The sequence below is a fragment of the Monodelphis domestica genome, chromosome 4 (genome assembly GCF_027887165.1).
Source record: "Monodelphis domestica isolate mMonDom1 chromosome 4, mMonDom1.pri, whole genome shotgun sequence".
NCBI classification, from domain to species: domain Eukaryota; kingdom Metazoa; phylum Chordata; class Mammalia; order Didelphimorphia; family Didelphidae; genus Monodelphis; species Monodelphis domestica.
This window is the reverse complement of record NC_077230.1, coordinates 190,263,994-190,290,877: the sequence shown is the minus strand read 5'-3', so window position 1 is coordinate 190,290,877 and position 26,884 is coordinate 190,263,994. Positions and strand designations below refer to the sequence as shown.

The following is a 26,884-nucleotide window of genomic DNA, read 5'->3' as shown; positions in this document are numbered from 1 at the left end:
AGATTGGTTTTGGACAAATCGAATTTCAATTGTCTACTGGATTGGAGTTGTCTAAAAAGTAGCTGGAGTTTGGGGTTGAATGGGTAGCTTTAGAGCATCATCAGCATAAAGATATTAATTAAATCCATGGGAGTTGATGAGATCACCAAATGGTCTGCCCAAACTGGCAACCTAAGTGACTTGAGTACAGTGGAAAAAAGTGCTGGGTTTAGAGTCAGAAGATCATGGTTGGAAAATCTTGACCCTGCTAATTATTACCTTGTTGATTATAATCAAGTCATTTGTCCTCTTCAAATCTCAATTTTCTCATCTATAAAACGAGGGAGTAGAAGAAGGTGATCTCTCAGGCCACTTCCAGTTCTAAATCCTATGTTTATTAATGAGATTTTGATAAAAAAGATTACCTTTTCCTTATTATTTTGAGTCATCAATTTTTCTCAGCTTGACTAAGGTATTAATGAAGCAACTCCAAAAGCATTTATTATATGAAGAATAGAATTCCAAATAGAATTCTTTACCATTGGCTTTTTGCGTATCTCACAAAGTGTCACTTCCTTTCCAAAGAATGGGGCTGTGCCTTTGATGCCATCCCTACTACAAATAGTTTGATGGTGTAGTCAATAAAGTGCTGGACCTGGTGTTAAAAACAAAACAAAACAAAAAACCTGGTTTCAAATCTCACCTCTGATGACAGCTATGTGACCCTGGACAAGTCACTTAATTTTGCCTTGGTTTCCTTATGTGTAAAATGGAGATAATAATAACATCTACCTCCCAAGGTTGTTCTGAGGATCAAATGAAATACTATTAATAAGGTGCTTTGGAAGCCTTAAAGTGCCATAGAAATGTTTGCTATTATTGGCACCTCCCATCTTGTCTGGAACTTCTTTCTCCCATTTATCCTCTACCTCCTCTTTAAGTGCCTCCACTTTTAACTGCTCCGTTGCTTTCCTTCTGTTCAAACTTTTCCTATATTTAATCCTGACTCTGATGCCAACTAGCTCTATGACTTGGGCCAGTCCCTTAATTTCCCCGTGTCCATTTTCTAATCTGTAAGATGACAAAAACCAAATCTGTCCCATCTACATCACATTGTTCAGTGATTTTTAAGACATGTCTGACTCTTGATGATCCCATATGGAGCTTTCTTGGCAAAGATACTGAAGCGGTTTGCCATTTCCCTCTCCAGATCATTTTACTTATGAGGAACCTGAGGCAGACGTGATTAAATACCTTACCCCAGATTATGAGGCTTCCTGTTTCTAGGCCCAGTGCTTTGTCCAGTGTGCTACCTTGCTGCCCATATCATCACAGATACATCATGAAGATTAAATAAAACACACACACACACACACACACACACACACATACACACACAAAATTCCTCTATAACTTAGTATGGGACACTGAGGAGTACCTTATTCAAAGCTAATATTTGTCACAGGCAGGACTAGAACCCAAGTCTCCCTGTACTATGCTGCCTCTCATCTAAATGAAAACGAGTGGAAAAATACAAAGTACTAGTTAAATGTAAGGCATTACTGTCAATGGCTTGGAAAATCAGATTCAGAAATGCCTCATAAAAGATGATAGCTCTTTGAAGCCTAGAATTTGGAACTGTATTATGCTAAAATTTGGTGAATCCAACTTTCACCTGTCCTTCAAAATTTGCTCTTGTCATGGATTATATGCAAAGTTATTAACATTTGTATTTTTTGAAAAGACTATAAATGATCAAATGCTATGACCCAAGCAGTTTCTAAGGCCCCGATGTCACAACAAGGGAAGCATGTTAGCTTCCAGAAAAAGGGAGCTACTTATAGTGTGTGCAAGACTATTCCTACCTGTGTGACAAAACAACCGCCTAAAAAATGGGCAAGTGCAAGCTTTGGGGCACAACTTTTTCCATTGGTCTGGCACTGTACCACCCACACAGGGATAGGCTGGTAAATGTTTAAAAGCCAGATCTTTGGGGATGAGAGCACGGAGAATGGAATGTATACACAATACACTTCAAAGTTTAGTCTGCATTATTAACATTTTCTCAATTATCTCCTAAGACTAGGCAATCAACAGAATAATAACTCAGGTGCTGATTTGCAGCTTTTGCCCATTCCCAAGCTGTAAACATTACACAGAAAATTTAACAATCAACTCCTTGGAGCTGGCAGGAAGGGGCTGACTCCACCACATTCTTGCACTTACAACAAGGTCTTTTTGTTTTAACTCCATCTGTTTCATCATTTGACTTCTTTGTTACCAACAACAGCTGAGAAATCAGATGACAGTCCTATCTTAAGCATGTGGCTTTTTGTTATGGGAAGTGAAAGGCTAAATCCAGAACACAATTATTTCCTCCAAAATCAGATTAGTGCTGTCAGTCTGACTGTCCTCTTCATTATACTTACTGGAATTATTAGCAGCCAGCTTATTTTTCTCCACCCTCAGGAGCTGGACCACCAACAACCTGTAAACTTTCAGAAACACACATACACAAAAAGGAACTCTTGCAGATCTGCCCATTGAGTGTCCTGAAACAATCAAGAGCTCAGAGGCATCTGGGTGGTTCAGTGGGTAGAGAGCTAGATTTGGAGACGGGAGGTCCCAGGTTCCAATCTGGTCTCAGACACTTGTGTGACCCTGGGCAAGTCATTTAACTCTAATTGCCTAGACCTTGCCCCTCTTCTGTGTTAGAACTAATATTTAGCATTGATCTAAGACAGAAAGGAAAGGATTCTGGCTTTGGGGTTGTTGTTTTTTGGCTTTTTTTTAGACTGAGTGCTTCTCTTTTCTCTCTAGAGTATACATGAGCTGAAACAGGAGGATACTGGTACTGGTGATACCTTGGAATAACCAACAGGAATGAAGGCAAAATCTGCCTAACATTTAAAGTACAAAATATAAATATAAATTAACAGATTTTCATGATCACAATGTGAAACAGGCTTTTTTACAAGTTATAAATACAGAAGGCCTCTAGGTACAATTTTTAAATGATCCAACTTTGTGATATGTGGCTGATGACCTAACATCAGTTCCTTTATGTAGGTAATTTTAGTGTCTCTCTTCTAAGAGCTGCTTGTTTGGGGGGCGGGGGGCACTGATTATTAAAAGTGGAACATCTACCAAGAAAGCAAAATGCTAAAACCTAATAAAAACATATCTGATTAGAGAGGAGATTTTCCAGTGAGTTGCTTTTCACTAGCGGTGATGTTTGCCACTGTCCTTGACACCCAGTGTAAAAGGTTTTCAGTGCTCTGTTTGAGAAGTTAATGATATCGTTCCTCATGATGTAGTAGTCTGGATCCAAGGGATATTGTATCATTTTGTGGATTTTCTGATGCATGTTCTTGCAGCCCCTCATAAAAACTTCTGCAAAAGCAAGAAGGATTCCTTGTTGACTTCTGCCAGTGATACTATGAACAAAACCTGATGAAAGAAATGAACAATTGCACTGTCAAATCACTATGTGACCTTGGGCAAGTCCCTTTACAAGACTTTCATTTCCCAGTCTGCCAACTAAATGGACTTAAGCAGATGATCTCAAAGGGTCTTCCAGGTCTTTCATTCTATGACTCTAAAAAATTATTATAAGTAATTTTTCTAAATGATATCTGGGTGCCTCCCCTTTTGGACAATCATCAGAAATGATTTATATGAATAAGTATTTTTCTAAGTGGCTTTGACTTTCAGGGTGCAATCCTGGCAAAGATGGGTTCCTGTCCTTCTTCTTTGGTGGACTTCTTTGAAACTCCCATTTGGTTGATGATGAACATGTTCTATGAGTTTGGTCCTTTGCCCTTAGTATGGAGGGAGTACTGACTTTGGAGGCAGACATTGGCAGGAGCTGACTCCAGCATATTCCTGCTTCCATATTACATAGAGCAAGGTCTTTTTGTCTTAATTCCATCTGTTTCATCATATGACCACTTTACTACCAACAACAGCTGAGAAATCAGATGGCACTTTCATCTCAGGCATATGGCATTTTGTTATTGGCAGTAATAGGCTAAATCCAGGACAAAATTATTGCCTTTCAAAATCAGATTGGCCCCTAGACCGAAGTCTTGGCTCTGGCATTTTCTAATTGAATGACCTTGATCAAATCACTTAACTCTTTCAACCTCAGTTTCCTCACTTCAAAATGGTAACAATTTAATTCAGCATGCATTTTTAAAGTGCCTACCAGGTACAAAGTATTATTTATATATTCTGGAGGGATGTTGGGTGTGGGGAGGCCATGGAGGCACAGAATACAACATAGCCACAAGCAAGTAAATAAAAATATTGACAAAGTAAAACCAAAGTATTTTCAAGAGGCAGAGAGTACTAATAACTAAAGTGACTCCAGAAGTTCTGTATAGGAAGTGATAGTTGATCTTTAAAAATAGGAATTTTTCAAGGACAAGGAGAGGAGTGAGTGCATTCCAGGCCAGAAGGGACACTTGTACCAAGGTAGATAGGAAGTGGAACATCATGTAAGGGGAAAGGCAAGCAAATATATATACCTGCAACATATGTTGAATTAGATAAATCTAGAATAAGTAAATGGGAACCAGATTATGAAATCTTTACATGGCAGTCTGAGCATTTCATTTTTTACCTTTCCAGGAGAAAGGTGGAATAATATGATCTGTGTTATAGGAATATTTGTTTGGTGTGAAAGATGACTTGGAGAGGAAGGAAACTGGGGGTTGGGACACTGTAACAGTCCCAACCAGAGGTAACAAGAATCCAAACTAGGTGGTTGACAAATAAGTGGACAAAAGGAAGGCCAATAGGAGAGTCACTGAGACAAGATCTTCAAGATGTCATGAATGATTGAATAAATAGAAAGGAAAGAATTAAAGATGACACCAGGCTCACAAATCCAGGTGACTATTAATCAACAAACATTTTTTAACATTTAGACTAGAGGGGCCAAGAATAGAAATGGGAAAATTTGGAGAAGGCAAATAATTCTTGGACTATCTGTCTCAAAGGGTTCAGAGAGGAAAGAACTTTGTATGTATTTAAGCACTATGTAGCATAGAATGGACTAAGCATCTAGTACAGTCCTATTATGTGCTTGGCATTAGGTTAAGGACTTTACAAATATCTCATTTAATATGAATAGGAGTCATTGCCTAGGCACAATGGAAATGTTCACTAACTGTTCTATAGCTGACAGTGCACAAACCTGTCCGTGAAGATTCAGATTCAGTGAGTTTTTAGTGAATGTTTGAACATTCAGTGAATGTTTGAATGAAAAGCATCTATGAAACATTTTACTGTGTGTGTGTGTGTGTGTGTGTGTGTGTGTAGCACTTAGTTAATACCTAGGGATACAAAAACAAGCAAATAATTCACCATAGTTAACTCTTTTCTTTTTTTCAACCCTTGCTTACTGTCTTAGAATCCATACTAAGTAATGGTTCCAAGGCAGAAGACTGGTAAGGGCTTAACAATTGGGATTAAATGGCTTTCCCAGAGTCACACTAAATTTGAATCCAGTACCTCCCATCTTTAGGCCTCACACTTTATTTACTGAACCACCTAGCTTCCCCCACAGATGACTCTTTCAGCAGCAACTACAAGGGATTCAGATTGAAAGGTAGTAAAAGCAACATCAATCATTACCATTTCACAAACCTCTTGTGTCATCCCTTAATCTTGGACCTCACCAGATCACTTGTGGATTTGCCTAGTCCTCAGTTTGTACCATTTTGAATCACAAGGCATGTTGAGGTCATTATTTTGCTGACTCTTTTTCACTTTTATGCTAGGAATATTGTACATGCTTTCACTTTCCCATCTCCTTCAGCAGTCAGATTCTAAATCTTAAGACCTCAGATTTTGTACAATACCAGAGATATCAGTGATTGGAAAATCAAATTGGTGTGCTAATATTTTTCCTTTCCTTGTTATGGGATTCTTCCCCCAAGAGATAATATATACGGAGGTCCTTCTCTGTGATGCAAGTAGAATCTAGCTTTGCTAATGTGATCTGAAGCCTGTGACCAATTTAGGGCTAGACTGATTTAAGATTTCCATACCAGCTACTACAGCTATTAAAATTTCCATCACTGGAGTATTTATTCTCACAGGGGCTGTTCTGTCATTGTGTCATGAATTTGCATGAAAGAAATGAATTTTGTTTTCTGCCTGTGACTTTGCATTGAATTATCAACCTTTGTAATAGGCAGCTTCCTTGTACAATATGTCATGTCTCACCCATCAAGCATCTACTATCAGCAGCTTTAATGATGACTTGTAGTGGGGGTAGGGTGAATCAGAGGCTGGTTGGAAATGATGTTCTTCTTTATTCAATTTATTAAACTGTCTAGTTAGTTTAATTTGGAAGTTAAGCTAAGTCTACAGGCTGGATCATTGTTTGACAGATTTTCAATTATTTTCTCATCTTATTCTTAGATGGATAGAGCATATGGGTAGAGCACTAGACTCAGTATCACAAAAACTTGAGTTTAAAACCCATTCTGATTCTTATTATGAATGTGACCTTGAGCGAGAGATTTAACCTCTCTTAGCCTTAGTTTCCCCATCTGTAAAATGGGGTTAATAATAGCATTTATCTCACATGGTTGTATAAATAAGATGAGAAAAGATATACAAAGTGTTTTGTAAACTTTAAAGAGGAAGGTATTAATATAATTATCCAAATCTCTCTATAACTCCAGTTATGAGGACAGTAAAACTGCAGACAACAGTTCTTAATGCTTCAGGAATTAGAAAGGTACCTTGAGACTTTGATGGATCTTGATGTCCTCCAGATCAGTCCCTTTGAGGTCAGTGCTCCCTATAATGGCAAAAACCATGGTCCATCTATCCCTTCTCCTGTTTAACCTTTGTCCATGCCTTCTCATAAATCCTCCACAGGGAATCTGCCCATTATACTGGCTCCGTGTCCTCTCTTTACAATATCCATATACCAGTGTGGCTCATGTCTTGTCTATTAATCCTCACTCAGTATGGAAACAACCCATCTTCTTTTCTGGTCCTGTGCCATTCTGATGATATCTTTTATGTTGCTTATCCTATACAGTCCTTCCTTCAAACTGTGGTATAACCTACTCAAACCCATGATGCACTTTTCTATTGTCTGGTTAATCCACAACTTTAATGTCTTAGAAAGTGTGATGTGTCATAATTTGCAAACAAACATATATTATCACCAGAAGAATGTTGGCATTAAATGATAGATCCTTCAACTAGTCTGATAGGCCCAGCTACTCTCAGTAATACAGTAATCCAGGACAGTTCAGTAGGACTTATGATAAAGAATGCTCTCCACTTTCAGAAAAAGAATTGTTGGAGTCCAATGCAGATCAAAGCTTTTTCACATTTCATATTTCACATTTTTTCACATTAGCTTATTTTTCACATTAGCTTATTTATGATTTCATTTGGGATTTTGGTTTTATATAAGTATTTTCCTATGGCCAATACGGAAGTATGTTTTGTATAAAAATACATATATAACCCAGATCAAATTGCTTGCTGTCTTCAGGGGCAGGGAAGGAAGGAGGGAAGGAGACAGTCTGGATCTTATAATATTGGAAAATGTGTGTTAAAAATGTTATTATATGTAACTGGGAAAATATAATATCTTTGAATAAAAAAATACTACAACAAAAAATTATTGATCCTTCTTTCATAGAAAAGATGGAAGTCTTTAAAGGACCTGCATAATTTAGCAAAGGGAATTCAACTCCCTCTCTTATTTCTATTCAATTTTGAATCCAGTTCTTTGTTTACATGAAGTGCTATCTAAAATAAATTTGTTGATGGTCCAGCTCTAAGTGTTGTCCATTCAACAACATATCATAGTCTAGACAACAGGTGTTCTTCATCCACTTGGTATTTCCTTTATGGGTGGTTAGATTGAACTCTTTTGAATAATTATACATTTCATTTAGGATCCTCTGCATTGTACCATGATCCATGATGCAATTATGTATACTATCTTCAAGAGTCTTTGGTGGACCTCATTATCTATAGAAATCTCTCTTCAATACAAATCTCAATTGTTATTATTATCGTACTCATTGTGCAAATGAGAAATATAGTACTGACAAGTTAGAAATGGTTTCTGAGGAAAAAAACCACCAAATTTGTGGACCTCATGAAATTTTAGAGTTGGAGAACATGTAATTGACACTAGAACCCAGATGCCCTCCATATAGCAAAACTGAGAGCTCCCAACCCAAAGATGGGTTTCTGGGGGAGTCCTCAGGCTCTGGACCTGGTCTTTGAATGCTGTAGAAATGCAAGTCAGTCTGGCACCTTTCCAAGGGCTCGTGAAGAGGCAGGGACGTCCTGATCTCGGAACACTACTTTCCATTCCATTATTCTATGATTTCTTGATTCTTTAATACTTCAAAGCTCAGTTAAGTAGCCACTGACGGTGATATGAGAGCTGCCTTCAAATATATGAAAAGGCATGAATGTGAACAAAGGGGAGGATTAATTGAAGGTGAACTGAAGGAGGTGTTAAAAGTAATGGAATGCAAAGTCTTATGCACATTCTAAAGAGGCTGGGGTTTCTGCTGGTCACACCAGTGTAATGGGGGGTGGGAGGTGGGGAAGGCGGAAGTCCATTCTCCAGGTGCTAGAAGACTGCCATGGTGCTTTTGATCTAACCCATTTTCATTGACATAACCTTTATTTTGTGTTAGAAGCCAGTGACTTCTTTGAGCAGTGCCATGTTTAAGTCCATTGATTTTGGTTTGTTTTGATTATGATTTTGACTACCCTCGTTGCTAGATATCCTTTAGTGTGGTGGATAGTGTCGACCTTAGAGTCAGGAAGATTTGAGTTCAAATCCCCCTTCATATGCTTACAAGCTATGTGATCCTGGGCAAGTCACTTTATTTGTTTGCCTCAATTTCCTCATCTTTAAAATGGGGGTAATAATAGCACCTGACTCCCAGGGTTATTGAGAGAATGAAGTGATTTAGCATTTATAAAGCACTTAGCAAAATGTCTGGCACAGGATAAGTGCTGTGTAAATGTTAGCTATTATTATTTATATATGTATATGAATAAATTAAAATAATTTATTAATCACTTGTTACATGTCAATCACTGTGCTGAGCTAGGTTTGGACATGCAAATGTAAAAGCAAAGATTTTCTTTGCCCTCTATTAGTTTATATTCCAATAAAGGGAAATCATTCATAAAGGGGAATAGTAACTAAAGAAGTGTTTTATGGTATGGAGAGTAGAACCATAGAAGCATAGATTGGCATACTCTCTCCAGGAACAATGGTGGTACTGATTGGGCTACAGTTCCAGAACTGGAAATCAGAGGAGTGGGGCAGAGCAGAGGGCATATCTATCCACAGACATCAAAGTGGAGAGAAGATCCACATGCTGAAGCCTACCAAGCCTCATATGGTGGATTAAGGGAGGCATTTCAGGAACCAGCCAGGAGTTCCAGTGATGGAAGAATTAAGTCATCCAGGGCATGGTCTCTGGTCCCCTGGACAGGCATCTGGCAAGGAAATGATTGGGCTTGTATGCATTGCTGTTATATGTGTGTATATACATCCCCAACCTCCCAAACTTCATACATATATGTACATGTATATGTGTGTTATATATAGAGAAAACATCTAGCAACTAGGGATCTCTAAATAAAATAATATCAGAATATATCTAATTATGTGTATGAATATATATACATATATAATAGATCTAGGATTGATTCATATTCCAGTGCCTTTTGTCATTTTGGATCGATGCAAATTCATCTTGGATGATCTGTGAGGAAAAATGGCATTACATCTAGCTTAATCCCCAGAGCAATTATTAAGAACTTACTGTATGTTAGGCATTATGAAAAGTGCTACAAATATCTACCTTTAAGGATCTTACATTCATCTGAAGGATACAATATGTAAACCAACAAATAAAAACAAGATAATATGAGGAGAGAGCCCAAAAAAGTCTTCCCATAGTAGTAGTAGTAGTGTGTGAACTGAACCTTGAAAGAAGCTAAAGAGTCTAAAAAGCAGAGATGAGGGAATGTATTCCCTCTCCAAATACACAAAGGTGGGAGATGGAACATTGAGTTTGGAAATAAACAATTGGGCCATTGGTTAGGCTAATGGAGAAGTCAGTCTGTTTTTTAATCCAGATTAAAAGGTGTAAGGACGAGAGCAGCTAAGTGGTGCAGTGAATAGAACACCAAGTATGTACAGTACCATTTGGTACCACTGTCCTAATCACTGATACATACATGTGAACTCAGGTCTTCCTGCCTCCAAGGTCAGCTCTCTACTACATCAGACTACTATTAATATCATTATCATCATCATCATCTTCTTTATCATCATCATGGCCATTATCTCATTTTTCTTATTAATTTCAATAGGGTTCAAATAGAAACATCTTGGGATAAGTTTCTATCCTATTATTATTCCTTTATACTCTCTGTTCTACAAACTGTCATTAGACAAAACGTAAATTGATCCAAATTTGTCTTGGATGGTCTATGAGGAAGAATGACAATAGAGAGAAAGTTGAATACTTGCTTTTTGTAATTGAGTAGAAGTAGAAGTAAGCTCAGTCTCTGTAGGTTCACTGAAGGCATCTTCAGAACAATTCCAACAATGGTCAGGATAATGGGGATGGTTTTATTGCCAAGAGCATTGTAAAGACAAACAACTTTGAAAGCCATAAAAAATTCTGATCAATCCATGATGTTCCATGATTCTGTTATTGTGATTTTAGGAAAGGGGATAGATTTATACACAAGGGAAGAATCATAAATAAATAAAATGAATTTATTAACAGAGAAGGGAAAGTTGCTGGGAAAGGAATAAGGGGGAGGGTAGCATCTTACTTTTACGCACTATATTTAGTTATCTATGCTTACATTGTCTGACTATCTTAAATAAAGACTTAAGAATAAATCCCATAGTAAACCCAGAATTCTCACACACACAGAGTCAATGGTTGATCAGATATCAGGAATCCAAGCTATGGTGTCCTCAGATGGTCTCAGCAAAGTAGGGGTCTTCTCCCAGTCTATCTGTCCATCAGAATACTGGAGATTTTCCTCTCAACCTCAGCCAATTGTTCCTCAAAGGCCAATTGCTTGATAGGTAGTTTGTTCAGTGAGCCTCAGCTACACACCTTCCTTCTTTTCCTTTCGGCTCCAGACTGCATCAGTTGGTAAACTGTTCCTTGGAACTCTGACCCAACCAGCTCAGGAAAGATTCTAAGTCTCAATCCCTGTCAATCATTCTTGCAACTGTTACCTTCCCTTGCTACAATTCCAAAGGACCAATGATGAAGTAGTCTATAAATGTTTATAATATAAAAATAAAACATAAAAATTAATACAATTTTTCTCCCCTACAAAGGATAATAGTATAGTCCTAGTTCAGCTTCTTGGTTAAATTTTCCCAAACATTTTCTAGTGTAGATTTGTAACATATAATTTAGTATCTATTGGTTCAAAGAAGATATTTACTATGATGATAGTAATGATAATTTCATTTTTCATAACATTATTTCTATTAGTAGTAGTAATACTAATAACAATGGCCAACATTTTTATAGTGCTTTAAAGTTTGCAAAGCACTCTACATATATTATCTTATTTTATCCTCACAGCATATCTTCTATTTTACAGATGAGAAATCTGAGGCAGACAGAAGTTAAGTAGATGGCCCAGGACTATACAGCTAATACCTGAGGCCAGATTTTAACTCAGATCTTCCCGATTCTAAGTTCAGTGCTCTATTCATTGTACTAAATAGGAAGTGTTCGGGGAGGTCTAGCACTTCTAAAGTAAGAGCTTGATGAGCCCTTTTGAGGACTGCCCATCTACTTTTGGTGTTACCTGACACTCAACTATCCCCTGTGGCTTCAAGGAGCTGTAGCATGTGCAGGGATCACACCTCAATGGAATAATCTTGTCAGAGGGGCTAAACCAGGTTGAGGGTAACCAACAAGCCTTGGACTCATCCCTGAGTTAGGGGGATATCCACCCCCGGCATGGGAAGACTTCCCCCCAGCCCCATGCAATGGGCAGATGAGAACAATCTGTTCCATTGGCCATGAAGGCGGCTGAAGCAGGCTTTGTGGAGTGGCCACAGCTTGGTCAGACACTGAAGACACCAAGGACATCTGCTGCATCCCGGACCCATCACCAGTCGTCCAGACTTTTGTCTTGCCACTGAACTTGGATGACCCTAGAAGAGAAAGAAAGGTTGATGACTTTGTACAAATCTGCCTCACATAAATCTAATTTATGTTCAAGTCAGAACATCACCCCATTATGTCATTGGTCCTTTTTGAAAACAAAGGGTGAACAACAACTGCTATTACCAATACTATCATTATGTATTAGCTCCCAGTTAGCAGATCATTTAGTCCGACTTAATTACAGAAAGTCAGTCTGTCTGATAAATCAAACAGATTTTCACAACTTCCAGGTTTATCACAACCTCTAACTACTATTTAAACTCCTTCTTCTCTTCCCTCTACATTAGAATGTATCCTATATTCTCCAAATTGAAATTTAGCAACAACTAAAAGACTGAGAACTTCATTTCTGCCATAAGTGATGTAAGGGTTGGGTTGCTGTTATTTTGGACAGAACTATGACTTCATTTTTTCTGGGGGAGTTCCCACTGTGAAAACTCCCTCTATTAGTGTAGATAGACCATTCACCTGAAACTTGGTGATAAAGAGTTATCTGAAGCCTCTGGTACCTGAGGGTAAGTGATTACACTGAGGGTAAGTGATTTATCCAAGCTCACATATCCAATATGTGTCAGAGAAAGGATTCAAACTTGAGTCTTTCTGACTCTAAGACCTTCCCTCTATCCACTATGCCAGGATGCCAAAATGGGGTCAAGGCATCTGAATGATCCTTGCAGAAAATAGGAAGGAAAGTGCCGAGGAGGAAAAACATTCAGGACCATCATTTGGCAGGTTATATCTTACAGCATATGAAATAGTTCTGTACTAACTTGAAAAATTATTTTACCCTAAATTTACTACTATAGAGTATCTTTTACATTCTAAATATGATTAGATCCTACATTAAGGTGATATAAAATTCTTCTGAAATTACCATCCTTTTTCATAATCCCCCTCGTCCCTTCCCTTGAATTCAGGTGGGTATTAACAATCTTATCAGTGTTGTGATAAGATCAATGCTGCATTGTTTCCTATTTTAGATGTATGTAATCACTTCTCTTATGAATATATTCAGAATGCTTGTTGCTCTTTCTTGAAGCATCAATATTTTTAAAAAATTATTTATCTTGACAGAGCATTAGCTTCATGTTTTCCAATATTAATGCATGAAGTTCAGGGCTCTTATATTCTCCCAGTAAATGTGTTTATGCAACCCCACAGGCTGAAAAAATTCATTCTAGACATTTTTTTTTGATTATATGATTTTCTTTCAGGAGGAGAACTGAATTCTTCGAACTTGTCAGTAAAGGGGATTACAACTGGAATGTCAAAAACCAGCGTGATATATTTCGGTAAGAAAATATTTTTGTTCATTTATTTCATTATTATTTAGAAACTTTACCCATGTGTTTCTAAAAATGTCACCTAGGAGCATGAGAATAATTTTACCCAAGCAATGTTTGTATTCAAAATGTACCCAGGTTCTGGTCAGTCATATTAGGTATACAGAATAAAGACAATAATGCTTACACTAAAGATTTGACAGTTGGCCCTCTCAAGTCAGTTTGAAACAGATCCAGTACATGCCTATAATACTTTACCTAGCATTTGACCCTTTTGCCATCTAGGAGTGATATTGTCATCAGGCATGGTTCAATGGAAAGATAGCTGGACCTGGACCTGGAGTCTTGGGATCTGCTATGTAACTATATATATGACCTTGGGCAAGTTACTTACCCATTTGGGCATCAGTTTTCCCATTTGCAAAATGAAGAACTTGGATTAGATGAGGGAGGGAAATAGCCTGGTATCATCGTTGATACAAGGCCAGCCTGAGAATCAGCAAGACTAGAGTTCAAATTTTGGCTCTGACACATACTGCCTGTATAATGACTATGAACAAGTCATCCTCCTAGTGCCCCCAAACAACTCTCTAAGGTGATATAATGGACAGCTTCCTTGGCTATGGAGTCAAAGTACATTGGTTGAAATCCTGCTGCTGCTACTGCTATTACTGCTGCTTGCTATCCATAGAACTTTGGGAAATCCATTTAATCTTCCCCATACAGATATGCCAGGCACTGGACTAAACACTATGAATACAAATTTAAGTCCACAAATAAATTTTTTAAGCAATCTTTATTCTAAAGAAGCTTAATTCTAAGGGGGGAAAGGCAGAAAATAAAAATGGGCTGGACAGTGGGCAGAGGCAGGATAGATGTACAGAAGTGGAAAAGTTCGGAGAGTAGGAGTAGAGCAGGGTGAGAAGGGATTATAGATAGCCTGGATAATTCCTTCAAAGGTAGACTGAATCAGAAACGCATCAGTTAGAGGAGAAAACCACAGAAGCAGAGGCATCTCCAGAGTGAGAAGGCTCCAAGAAATCTCCTTCACAAAGTCTAAGACATATAGTGGTTAAATCTAACAATTCTAATTACAAACAACAAATTCTGTAAACAGTTAGAAGATAGACCTTCAAATATAACAGAAAAAGAATCATGACTGTTTTGGTGGAGGGAATGGACTGTTTTCATTATATCTGGTCCTGCTCAGCAGTGTTTAGTAGTTTCTTCTACCCCACACAGTAAAGTCCCCAAAGTTTCTTTCCAACATATTCTCCTATTGCTTTGCAACACCCTTTCCTGCTCCAGCCAGAATATTCTGCTCATCATCCACAATGCATCTTTTGGATTCCTTCCTCCTTCCCTTTTCTTCACTCTTTTCTCTTGAATCTCTTCATCCTTTTTCTCTGACCATGGACAGAATCCTATCTATAGCTTTGAACCTCAACTTAATATCCCCAGCTCATCCCTCCTTACTAGATCGATCATTGCTGAGTCTGGTCATCCCAATTTATACAACACTGTCTTTCTAATCACTTACTATTCATTTACTTCCCTCCATTATTTCATATTTATATATTTTATCTTCACAACTAGAGGTGTGCTCTCTGTAGGCAGAGACTGTGTGTTTCCTTCTTATATATCTTCTAGAACCTACTGTAGTGCCTTACTTCTAGTAAGCACTAGATAAATAAACATATTGATGGATTGTTAACAGTGGTCATCTGTATCACAAGGATGGATTGTATCTGTTTTGAGATTCTAACTAAAAAGCACATGTTACCCCTACTGGTCCTGAGCTGATTCCAGGCATTCTGTATGGTGATGGTCCCTGGAAGAGCAATATGGCAGCACAGGACCAGGTAAGGGAGCAGGCTGATTAGGTAGCCAGTGCTCCACCCTGGGAGGAAGGCAATTAAGGGCAATGGACTACCTGGCTATTGGTGCCTGAGGCAAAATCCTGACCAACTCTCCTAGGTCCAATTCTAAGGGTCATTTTTCTGCTGTGATGGAACATCAGAATAGCACTTAGAGATTCATTTAATCAAAATAAGAAATCTGGTCAAAGAACTTTCAGGCAATGTTCTATAAGGAATCTAAGGATTCCAGGATCATAGTCTTAGAACTAGAAAGAAACTCAGATGTCATCTTATCAAAGGAGATAATATTTGCAAAGCATTTAGCACTTAGCTCAGTACCTGGCACATTATAGCTTATCAGTGCTTATTCCCCCCCTCTTTCCTCTAGTGCAAGCCCCTCACTTTACAGATGGGAAAAGTGAGGCCAAAAAAGGATAGATAAATTGCCCAAAGTCACATAGATAGTAAGTAGTAGGTCTAATGGCTCCAGATCAAGTTGTTTCCACTGGACCATGCTCACTGACAGCATCATTCTTAGATGGCAAGAAGGTTAAAGACTAGGATAGTTATTATGTGGGTAATCTGGAACCAATTCAAACGGGCCTGTGAGAACCAATTGTTAAATTTTTAGGGTGATAATGTAAATATTAATAATATGGAAATAGGTCTTGATCAATGACACATGTAAAAAACCCAGTGGAATTGCTTGTTGGCTGGGGGGAGGAAAGAATATGAATCATGTAACTATGAAAAAATATTCTAAATTAATTAAATAAAATTTTTCAATTAAAAAAATTTTAGAGTGAGCATTATACATCAGAAATCAACAAATTATACAAATCAGGTTTTGGCTTATTATTTTGTTGATTGTCTAGACTTAAGAAGTGATGGAGAAAACATTAATAATGCAGATTATACTAGAGTGTCCTTACATTTTTTTTGAAGGGCCAATTGTTAAACACTTACCAGAACATCCCTGAGTATTATCTGAGCTGGTCTTAAAGCATGGGCAAGACATCAGAAGGCTGTGATGGGATGGAGGGGGGAGGGTTATCAACACAGGACAAAAATGAAGACAGAATAATCTAGTATGGCTGAAATATAGAATATGTGAATGGGAAATAGTATAATATAAATCTGAAAAAGACAGGTAGTAACCAGATTGAGGAGATCCAGATTCTTAGACCAGGACTTTATAGTTTTAGTTAGGAACAGCTGAATCTTTTTGAAAAGAAGAATGGCATTTTTGAGTGGTCCATTAAGAAGATTTCAGTAGATGAATATTTTTCTTCCTGATGCTTAAAAAATATGGTCATAGCTAAGTCATGAACTATATTAAAACAATGAGACTCCAACCATAAATCTTTGCTTTTTATAGAAGATGAGAAAAGGGGGGATTTTGTGTGCTTTTTAAAGCTGCCTTCTCATTTTGTTGTTTATTTTTGTTTTTTTCCTGAGTCCCCTCATTCCATAATAAGCCAAGAAATTGGTTCCTTAGTTATAAATGCAATAGTACACGCCTGGCTTCTTTGTTTATTATGAAACAGCAAGCTACCATATATATCCTTTTACTCATAAATTATTAAAAATAAACTTTGGTTTCCATAAATGTAGAGGAAGTGGTCTTTAGCTGGTGCAGGCAAAGCAAAATGGCCGTCACCAGATGCATGATGGCTTTGTCTGCCTAGGTTGGCATGATGGAGATACGGCAGAATCAGAAAGACAGTAAACGATGCTGCCCTGGTTGAGAAAAAAAGGAGCAAAATGGCCTCTTTTTTCCCTTTTTATTTTACTTATTTATGTATCTGGGACAGGAGTATTTAGAAATGCAACAAAAGATTATTCAGCCTGTTTTGTTTGGCTCTGTTTTGCAGATCAATGCTAATGACAGCCTGTGACCTTGGAGCTGTGACCAAACCGTGGGAGATCTCAAGACAGGCAAGTCATGATTAATGGCCAAGCTGAGCAGAGGAGGTATTGGTGGGACAATATTCCCAGAGCCCTGACTTACAAGGAACTAAAACAGCAGTCAATTTACATCAGTATTAACATAGTAGACAAAAAAAAATAGCAAGGGATTTCTGCAAGGCAGAGCTCAACCCATAATCTTTTTCTTAGCTTAATCCTATTGAATAATATTTAGGTAGCCTGAGAGATTTTTTTAATATAATGAATTAAAATAGCATTTTGGCTTTTATTTGGTAGACTTTCAAAGATTTCCCCAAACTGATAGATATTTATTTTCATCACAAGATACTAAAATTGTCTGATTTTACTTAATGTCTAAAATGAAAATGCGTAGTAAGATAGCCATGCCAATTTTGTTTTCCTTAAGGAAAACTTAGAGATCTTAGGCTCTTAAGTCTAAAGTGTCTTAATTTAATCAAAATAACAGTAGGAATTATCTTATCATGTCTGGAGCACATGTTAGCTTTAGAGCAAAAGTGTTATTTTTTGTTAGAGGATTCAGGTACATCTCTGTCTTCAGATGTTTGACTGGTTTATTTTCTATAGCAATTAGTATTTCTTTATACTCCATAACTCCTATGACTTGAATGTCATTTAAAATAATCTGTGGTCCAATATCTTCTCAGCCACATTCAAAGACAGTAAGGACTTTAAGGTATGATATATTGTAAAAGTTTTTATGCAAATATGGCTTTTTAAACAGTATACGGCTTAGCTTAACATTTTGGGGCTTCTCCCTTAACTGACATATTTCAAGTGGTTTAAGTAGAATATAACCCTAGCATAGTGGAAAGAAGGCTGTCCTTAGATTCAGGAAGAGCTGGATTCAAGTCTTTTTTCTCTGGAATACTTGTTGTATGACTGAGGACAAGTCATAATCTGTTAGTGCCTGCAGGCAGCTCAAGACTATATTCTAGAAAGAATAGGTAGGTGATACAGAGGATAGAGCACCAGGGACCTGGGTTCAAATTTAGCCTCAATCACTCCTGGCTCTGTGACCCTGAGCAAGTCACTGAACTCTGTTTGCCTAGCCCTTACCCTTCTGTCTTTGAACTGATACTAAGACAGAAAGTAAAGGTTCTTTTTAAAAAATAAATCACAAAATAGAGTCAAGAGAATTATTGATTACATTAATGAGAAGAGTCCACACTGAGAATCTACCACACTCACAATAAGAGCTAAATTTTATCAAGCACTTTAAGTTTTGCAAAGCACTATATATATATGTGTGTGTGTGTGTGTGTGTGTATGTGTGTGTATAATATTTTTAATACATATGTATATTCAGTCTCAATTCTTATTATAAAAGTCTGGGAAAGGCATATTTGCTTGTCCTTATTTTGTAGACCATGAAATGGGCTGAGAATTAAGTCCTACCAAAAAAAAGTCAAAAAATTCTATTGACACCCAGAAATCTTCAGAAAATCTGATTCCTGATTCCATCTTCCTTTTACCCTTCCCAGTGCTGCTAAGGATTCTTGTTTGAAGGAGGAGAGAGGAGTATAGATTGGTAGTATAAAGAGAGAAGCTAGTCTTGGCATCTGAGATATCGCTGCAAAAGACAGCTTCTGGGTTGGAGAATCTGGCAAAATTTGTGTGAGTGAAACAAAGAGAAAAGATGGGAGAGGAAAGAGAAGGGAATACTGTGATTGAGGTGAAGGCAATTTTAGGGGCAGAGGAGAGAATCAGATGTTAAAGACTAATGAATTAATAATAATAATAAAGAATAAAAAGAAAAGAAAAGAAAGAATAATAAAGCAGGAGAACAGAAAGTAGTTTGCACTTTGGCAATGTCAACTTTTGGAAAAGTAAAATGACTGATTGGGGGCAAGTAGGTGGGTTGGTGGACAGAGAGCCAAGTCTGCAGACCATAAGTCCTGGATTCAAATGTAATCTTAGATACTTCCTAGCTATGTGACCCTGGGCAAGTCACTTAACCCTAATTGCCTAATCCTAACTACCCTTCTACTTATTGGAACCAATACTTAGTATCAATTCTAAAACAGAAGATAGGGGTTTTAAAAAAAGAAGAAGAAGAATGTATTTAGAAAATATCCAAGCATGAATCTTTACAAAGTTAATGAAAACACAGGACTCGTTACTGTAAGGTACCTATAAAAAGCTTAACATTTCCTCATCATAAAAAGGAAGAAGGGAACTGATAAACGTTCTCCAGTGACATGATAAACGGGTTAAAAACTTAAAGAAATACTTCTGAAAGATACAGATGCTACAGGGACATAATAAAGGCTGACAATATATATAGAACACTGAATTTATCCAATATAACCTGTCTAGGTTTTCTTCTGGATGAAACTTAGGAAAAGGCTGTGATCCAAAAGTAGAATCTAATGGCCCACTCTAGTCAATATTAACAATATCTCATAACTCAGCCAATAAAGAAACATTGAACAAATGATCGAATCATACCAATTTGTTTATATAACTGGAGAGATTTATTACAGTAACATAAGAACAGGTCATTGCTATCAAAAATTGGAGAAGTTTCATCCTTAAGGAGGCCAGACATTGACCAAAACAGATTTTTCAAGAAATTGGTAGAAACTGTGCATTATAACACAATAGGCTGCAAAAAAAACTAGAACCTACTAATTATTTAGAAAGGCAAAACATGGCCACAATTATATGCCCAAAGCTCATGAATTAAGAGAATAAAAATCATGATACAAATACAAATATAAAATATGTTTGAGAATTCAACAAATTAACAAGTACTGAAACAGAAGATTACCATAGGCAAGTCATTACCCACAATCACCCAGACATTACACCAGACCTTAAAAATTTAAGAATGACATTTTTTACGGATGTTAGCATATTGAATAATTATAACCTCCAAACTCTGTGTAATGAAGCATTGCTAAAATATAGAAAACTAGCAGAATAACTCAAAACTATATGGGAAGAGGATAAAGAATATAAGATTCTACTTGTTCTATCTACAAAGATGCCTTCATTGAATAGACAAAAGATTAGTTTATAACACAATACTATTATTTAATTCCAAAAAATGATTATTTTATTGACCCATACAACAATCTGTCAAACATGAAACATAAAGGAATGATAATAGAATGATGACTTGTTCATGGTTGAAATAATATGAAAAGAACAAGAACAGTAATAGTAAACAGGAGATGATAGTCGTAATAATAATTTTTAGAAACCTTGAACAGTGGTGAATTATATACTAATCAGTGGTCCATTATCTCACTGGTCTTGTGTTTTATATGCTCCTAAGAGTCAAAGATGCAGATAGAGGAGCCTTGAAACCCTCATGATGATGGAATTTGACATTGAGGTCAGTGGAGAAAACTAGTGGTTTTTTTTTTCCTGTTCAAGTACCAAAAGAAGGCTTAAAAAAAATAGTCAGATATAACAATATCCTACCTAAAGCTGGAAATGTAAATGGTGTTTGTTAGGGAACATCAAGTGCACATGAAATGAACTAATATGAAAGTTTTAATTATGTATCAGTGTCTTTTCACAACAAAATTGGAAACAGATCTTACCAATCATAGCCAAGTTTTGTTTTTTTTCTTTGTCACAAGTACCTTCAAAACCACATTATACTGGGGGAAGCTGGGTAGCTCAGTGGATTGAAAGCCAGGCCCAGAGATGTAAGGTCCTAGGTTCAAATCTGACCTCAGACACTTCCCAGCTTTGTGACCCTGGGCAAGTCACTTGACCCCCATTGCCTAGCCCTTACCTCTCTTCTGCCTTAAAACCAATACACAGTATTGATTCCAAGATGGAAGGTAAGGGTTAAACACACACACACACACACACACACACACACACAATATTTGATGTATTACAGAACTGATGCAAGGCAACCACAAGAAATAGTATCTTTCCTAAACCCAGATTAGGCTAAATTATAACTGAATTTGAGTAGTTATTTAAATCCATAGAGGGAAAAGTTGAATATGAAATAAGTTAGGAAATCTTCATTTAATGCAAACTCCAGAAATCTACCTAATAACATTATGAATGACATCAATGTCTAAAATGATTTGAAGAAGAGATAGGTATACTTAGACTGGAATATCAAAAAGTCTCCCTTTTTTTAAAAAATGTGACATGATTCCAACAAGCAGAACACAAGAGTAATTTTTAAAAGCTCAAATTTACTCAGCCATCCAATAATATTATACAGAAAGTATAAAAATATTTTGTTTTCTGTGTGTAGTAGCATATACAGGAGCTGTTTCCCTTAAAAGAACTATAAATGGAAAGAGCAAGCTACCAAAGAATACTCTTAAAGATGGGTGTCATAAATCATCATGGAAGAAACAACTTGACCAATGATGTTTAGATCTGTGGAAAGGCATTTTAAGACTACATTGATAGTTAACTGGTATACATAGTTTTAAAAAAATTAATTACAATCCAATTAAAGGTGCCAAAAGAAACACATAAAATGAACTCTGGAAAATAAAGGCATAGCAGAAATTCTAAATTCCTTTAATTAATAATTGAAAGCAAAAGTCAAAAAGTTAAGGGTATACAAGAAATCAAAGCAATCCAAAGTACAAAATAAGCAAGTAGACTTAATTTTTTAAAAAACCTCTTTACAATATATAAGAGAAGAAAAGAAATCAGAAGAAAGAGAGAACCCCAAAGAATGTAAATGTGAAAATTACTTGGTCAACATTATATGCCAGTATTATTTAATTAAAAAAATTGAAAACCAACCTTACCTGTTATAACCAAGGACTTCACAAAGTTCTCTTTGTCAATATGCTATAAGGAACCTAAATCAACAAATACTTCAATAATACAAACTTATACAATGTAAATGTCAGTTGGATCAAAAATGAAACTTTGACTCAAACTTGGTATTCACATCACATCAGCACCTTCTGCCCATTGATTGGATCTTCTGGCTTTGGGATAGTTATGAGCTCCAGGCCCTCCCCCCATTAAATTGTAATCTCCTTGAAAGCAAGAACTCTCTCTTTGTATTTATATTACCAGTGCCAGGCACAAATCAGGCATCTAATAATAATTTAAATAATAATGTATAATTATATTTCATACATAATAATATGCAAATAAATGTTTACTTACTGAAACAGAAGACTTGTAAGGTGTTATTATAATGACTGACAAAACAGCTATATTAAGGGAAGTAACTGAAACTAGAGCTTTCTGGCAAAACTAGAATATAATAGAATTAGGTAAGATCCATAATAATGGGCCCAAACATTTCCAATGTTAAATGAATTACTAGCAAAATATTATCAGCTTACTCTCAGAGGCAAATTTGATTCCACTTTTCTTAATTAAAAAATGTCTTATTTTTGCTACCAAAATATGAGAACACCAATGACACTTAGAAATACTGGTCAATCATGTATTTATGTGCTTTACATAAAGCATTCTCAACTTGTTATCACTAAACAAATCTAGAAATACTTACGAGAAAATAATATATTGACCAAGAAGCAAAAAAATATGTGCCAGAAGTTACAGGAGTAGAAAGCAACTTATTAATTTGGTAATTATTGAATAAGCTGCCAAACAGAGCCATAACATTTATACTGTTTTTATTGATTTTCACCAAGACTTTAACTCAGTTCTACTCTCATAGGTTGTTCATTTATTGAAAATACAGAAAAAATATAGAAAATAGGCACATACTGAGAGCCTCAGAATATTTATATATGTAGGAAATTATTCTTTAGTTATAATGCCAGCTACATAATAAGGTAAGAAAACAATTCATACAAAAGATGGCATTTTTTTGTAGAAAGTTTAAGGTCATTGTGGTTCTGCTTAATTTTAAACTAGTTATCTCTACATTATAGAAGTATTGCTTCTAAATTAAGTATTAAACCTATTTAATCACTTGATATACATAGATGATCTCAAGTTACATAGTTCTTCATACTTGTGGACTCAACTCTCTCTGAAGATATCAAAATACCATTTGGACTCAATAAGGGCAAAGTTTTAAATGTACAATAAGGAAAGATAAACACCAATGACTTCAAGCTTGAATCTGGACCTCATATTGAACCAGCGGATAAAGCCAATTTTAGGTCTCCTATATGGAAGACATATCAAGAATTAAGCTCAAGAAGGTTGTGACTGAGAATGTTAATGCGTTTAAAGAAATCAAAACCCACATAACATACCCTTTGGAACTATAAAATGGACTATAACAGATTTGCAATGTAGCCTAGTAAATACCTATACAATGTTTATTAAATCCAGGACCTACATACTATATCAGTTATAGAAAAACTCACATTTCTCCTCAGAAAGGAGGAAGGGAATAAGAGAGGTTCTCAAAGCACTTAAGAAATAGATAAGAAATAGAGGATTACTTTTAGAATAAGTAGCTATCAGGTGCAGCTGGGTAGCTCAGTGGATTGAGAGTCAGACCTAGAGATGGGAGATCCTGGGTTCAAATCTGGCCTCAGACACTTCTCAGTTGTGTGACCCTGGGCAAGTCACTTAACCCCCATTGCCTAGCCCTTACCATTCTTCTGCCTTGGAACCAATACTTTGTATTGGTTCCAAGACAGAAGGTGAGGGTTTAAAAGGAAAAAAATAATAATAAGTAGCTATCACTGAGTACTAAGTCAACAACAGGCATAAGTCATTGGCTTTGTCAAATGGAAATAAAATGGTTTAATTCTAGATGGAGCCTATGAAGCAAACAAGATCTAAGAACTGAATCACAAGACCCTCTATGGGTAGCTATGAGCTCAGCTAACAATTTGTTGACAAAGAAGTATCAAATAAATGTTTGAGTCTTGGAAATTTGTTTATTTAAAAATAGAAGGATTTTATGATGACAATTAAGAATTAAGTCATCTCTACCAGAAATTACAGAAGAATTGCATTTAAGGAGCCTGACCTTACTGATCAGCACAAATTAGGAAAAGAAAATAGTAGAAATTGGGTAGTGCATCACAGCAAGATGCAAAAAATTTAGCACCTGTTGAATACAAAGCATGATATAACCTGCTGGTCTTAATTATATGTCCCTGTCTTGTAAAAATTAATATAAAAAATCTCCATACTAAAAATATAGAATTCAAAGTTTGCCAGAGAACCAACAGATAAACACTACCATAACTAGAACATTATCACAGGTGGAACTATTGGCTAAAATTGCCCAGACACAGTATGGATCCATCAAACTTTGAGAATAATGTTTTAACAGATGTCATGCAAAATTCTAAGAATTTCCAAACTCTGTGGAATGAAAAGCATTCAAGATAGAGACCAAGTAGCAGTAGCACCAACAATAATAGTAATAATAATATTAATAATAGTTAGCATTTATATAGTACCTACTATGCACCAGACAGAGTACTAAAAACTTTGCAGATGTTAACTCATTTGATCCTCTTATCAACCCTGGGAGGGAGGTACTCTATTATCTCAATTTCTTACAGTTAAAGAAAATAAGGCAGAAATTAAATGACTCCCCAATATTATATATCTAGTATAATAATCAAAGTAGCATACTAAAAAGCAGATATCACTTTGCTAACAAAAGTCTGTATAGCCAAAGCTGTGATTTTTCCAGTAGTAACATATGGCTCTCAGAGTGGGACTGACTATCAGGAAAGCCAAACCCACAGAATCAACATTCTCAAACTGTGGTGCTAAAGAAGACTCTCGACAGTCCTTTGGATAACAAGGAGGTCAAATCAATCAATACTTAAAGAAATTGATTCAAACTCTTCTTTGGAAGGACAAAGCTGAACCCTAAATACTGTGGCCACACAGTGGGAAGACAGGGCTCATTGGAAAACGCCCTGATGTAGGGAAAGATGGAAGGCAAAAGGAGAAGGGAATGGCAGAGAACATGAGCTTGGGCAGACTCAAGGAGACTAAAGAATAGAAATGTCCGGCATGCTGTGGACAGTGGGTCAGGGCAGCATAGATCACTACATTCCAGGCAGCATGCTAAGCACTTTACAATTAGTATCTCCTTTCATCCTCACAACCCCATGATTTTACTGATCAATATGTAAACCATATCTGGTGCTAGCAAACAAAAGATCGGGCTCTCTCTGATGGAATTTTCATCAAATAAGTAAGTATTTATCTGTCTAAACTGTTATTACCCTTCAAAACCCAGCACTCTTTGTCTGTTCGTGTCTTCATTCAAATTGTACAGCCTTTGATATTTTAAACAATGCTTATTTTAAGCACTTGAGGCAATATTTTTCATAAATAATCAGAATCTACTTTTTTTGAAAGTAAATTCCTGAAGTATTTTTAATACCATTGTATTTCTTTCCCTTTCCAAAAGAATTTTCTTGGGTCCTTTCCACTCTTCTTCCCACACAAGTATAACTACAGCATGTGGGTTTCCCTAGTGATCCCCTGAGGCCTGATTAGCATCTAAATTTCCTTCTTTAATAAAAAATTCAATCAGGAGTCACTTAATGTCCCTGATTGGGTTTTTAAGTACAAAACAAAACAGTGGTGCCAGTTGAGCTGAAGGAGAAGTGCTGGGGAGACCCTCAGGGGCCCTCTAAAGAATAAGAGCAGGTATTTTTTATTCCACTGATTTCCAGGGGCTACAGATCTACACAGGATTCCCAACTCTGTGGGGCCTGATGAACACATCTAATTTATGTTGTGTTGAGAAACTCAATCAAAGAGCAACCAGAGGAACCTCATTGCGTTATGAGAACAAAGCACCTGAGGCTCTAATCCTTGCCTGGAAATCTTATTCCTGCTGGGCAGAAAGAAGTGAGCCCCAGGAAATGGAAAGGAATGAAGGCATAAATGATGACTGAGAAGAAATGGACATAAAGTATGAATATAGTATGACACACATTTTAGATTTGGCCAATGTGGGAATTTGTTTTGCTTGACTTTATTTCTCTATGTATCCTCCATAGATGTGCATGTATGTGTGTGTCTTTCAAAGGTTTTTTTTCTTTATATATATATATATATATATATGATATATGAATATATGAACCCTTGAGATATATGTAAATATACATACTTATATATATATGTATGTGAAAGGTTTTTCCTTTTTATATACATATGAAACCCTTGAGAGAGAGAACTATAAACACATATACATGTGTATAAATGTGTGTATGTGCATGTATGTATATATCGCTATGTGCGTATTAAAGGTTTTTTCTTTTCTTTTTTCCTCCAAGGAAGTATATGGGGTGGGGGAGATGGAAGGGACAGAAAATAAATACTTATTAATTAAAAAAAATTTAATTAGCAAAAAAGATAAAATAGTTATACAAATTTAGACCAGAAAGGATAAAGGAGTAGAGCCAAAGGCAGAGAAAAAAGTCTGCATGTTTTACCTGTAAAGTCCAGTTGGTTTTATGTCATAGTTTGTCTCAAACTTATCTTGTTAGAAAAGTTACATTTGACTTGTCTGGCTGTCTTAATTCCTAATATAATTTGAGGTCCTCTCTAGGCAAGAGAATGCTTTTGTAAATGATAGAATACTTGCCATTTTCAGAATGCTTTCTGGTTTGCAGGGTTGTTTTTTTTTTAATTATAGTAATATTTTAGGGTTGAGAAA

At 36.4% G+C, this 26,884-nt stretch overlaps 1 protein-coding gene across 1 annotated transcript in view; it reads left to right on the top strand.

Moving 5' to 3' along the window:
• Positions 1-26,884, top strand: part of PDE11A (phosphodiesterase 11A) — a 523,355-nt gene that overhangs the window by 433,630 nt on the left and 62,841 nt on the right. The window contains exons 16-17 of the mRNA XM_001377248.4: positions 13,430-13,507; positions 17,232-17,295. Of these exons, the coding sequence (XP_001377285.1) occupies positions 13,430-13,507; positions 17,232-17,295 (142 nt within the window). The remainder of the gene's footprint in view (positions 1-13,429; positions 13,508-17,231; positions 17,296-26,884) is intronic.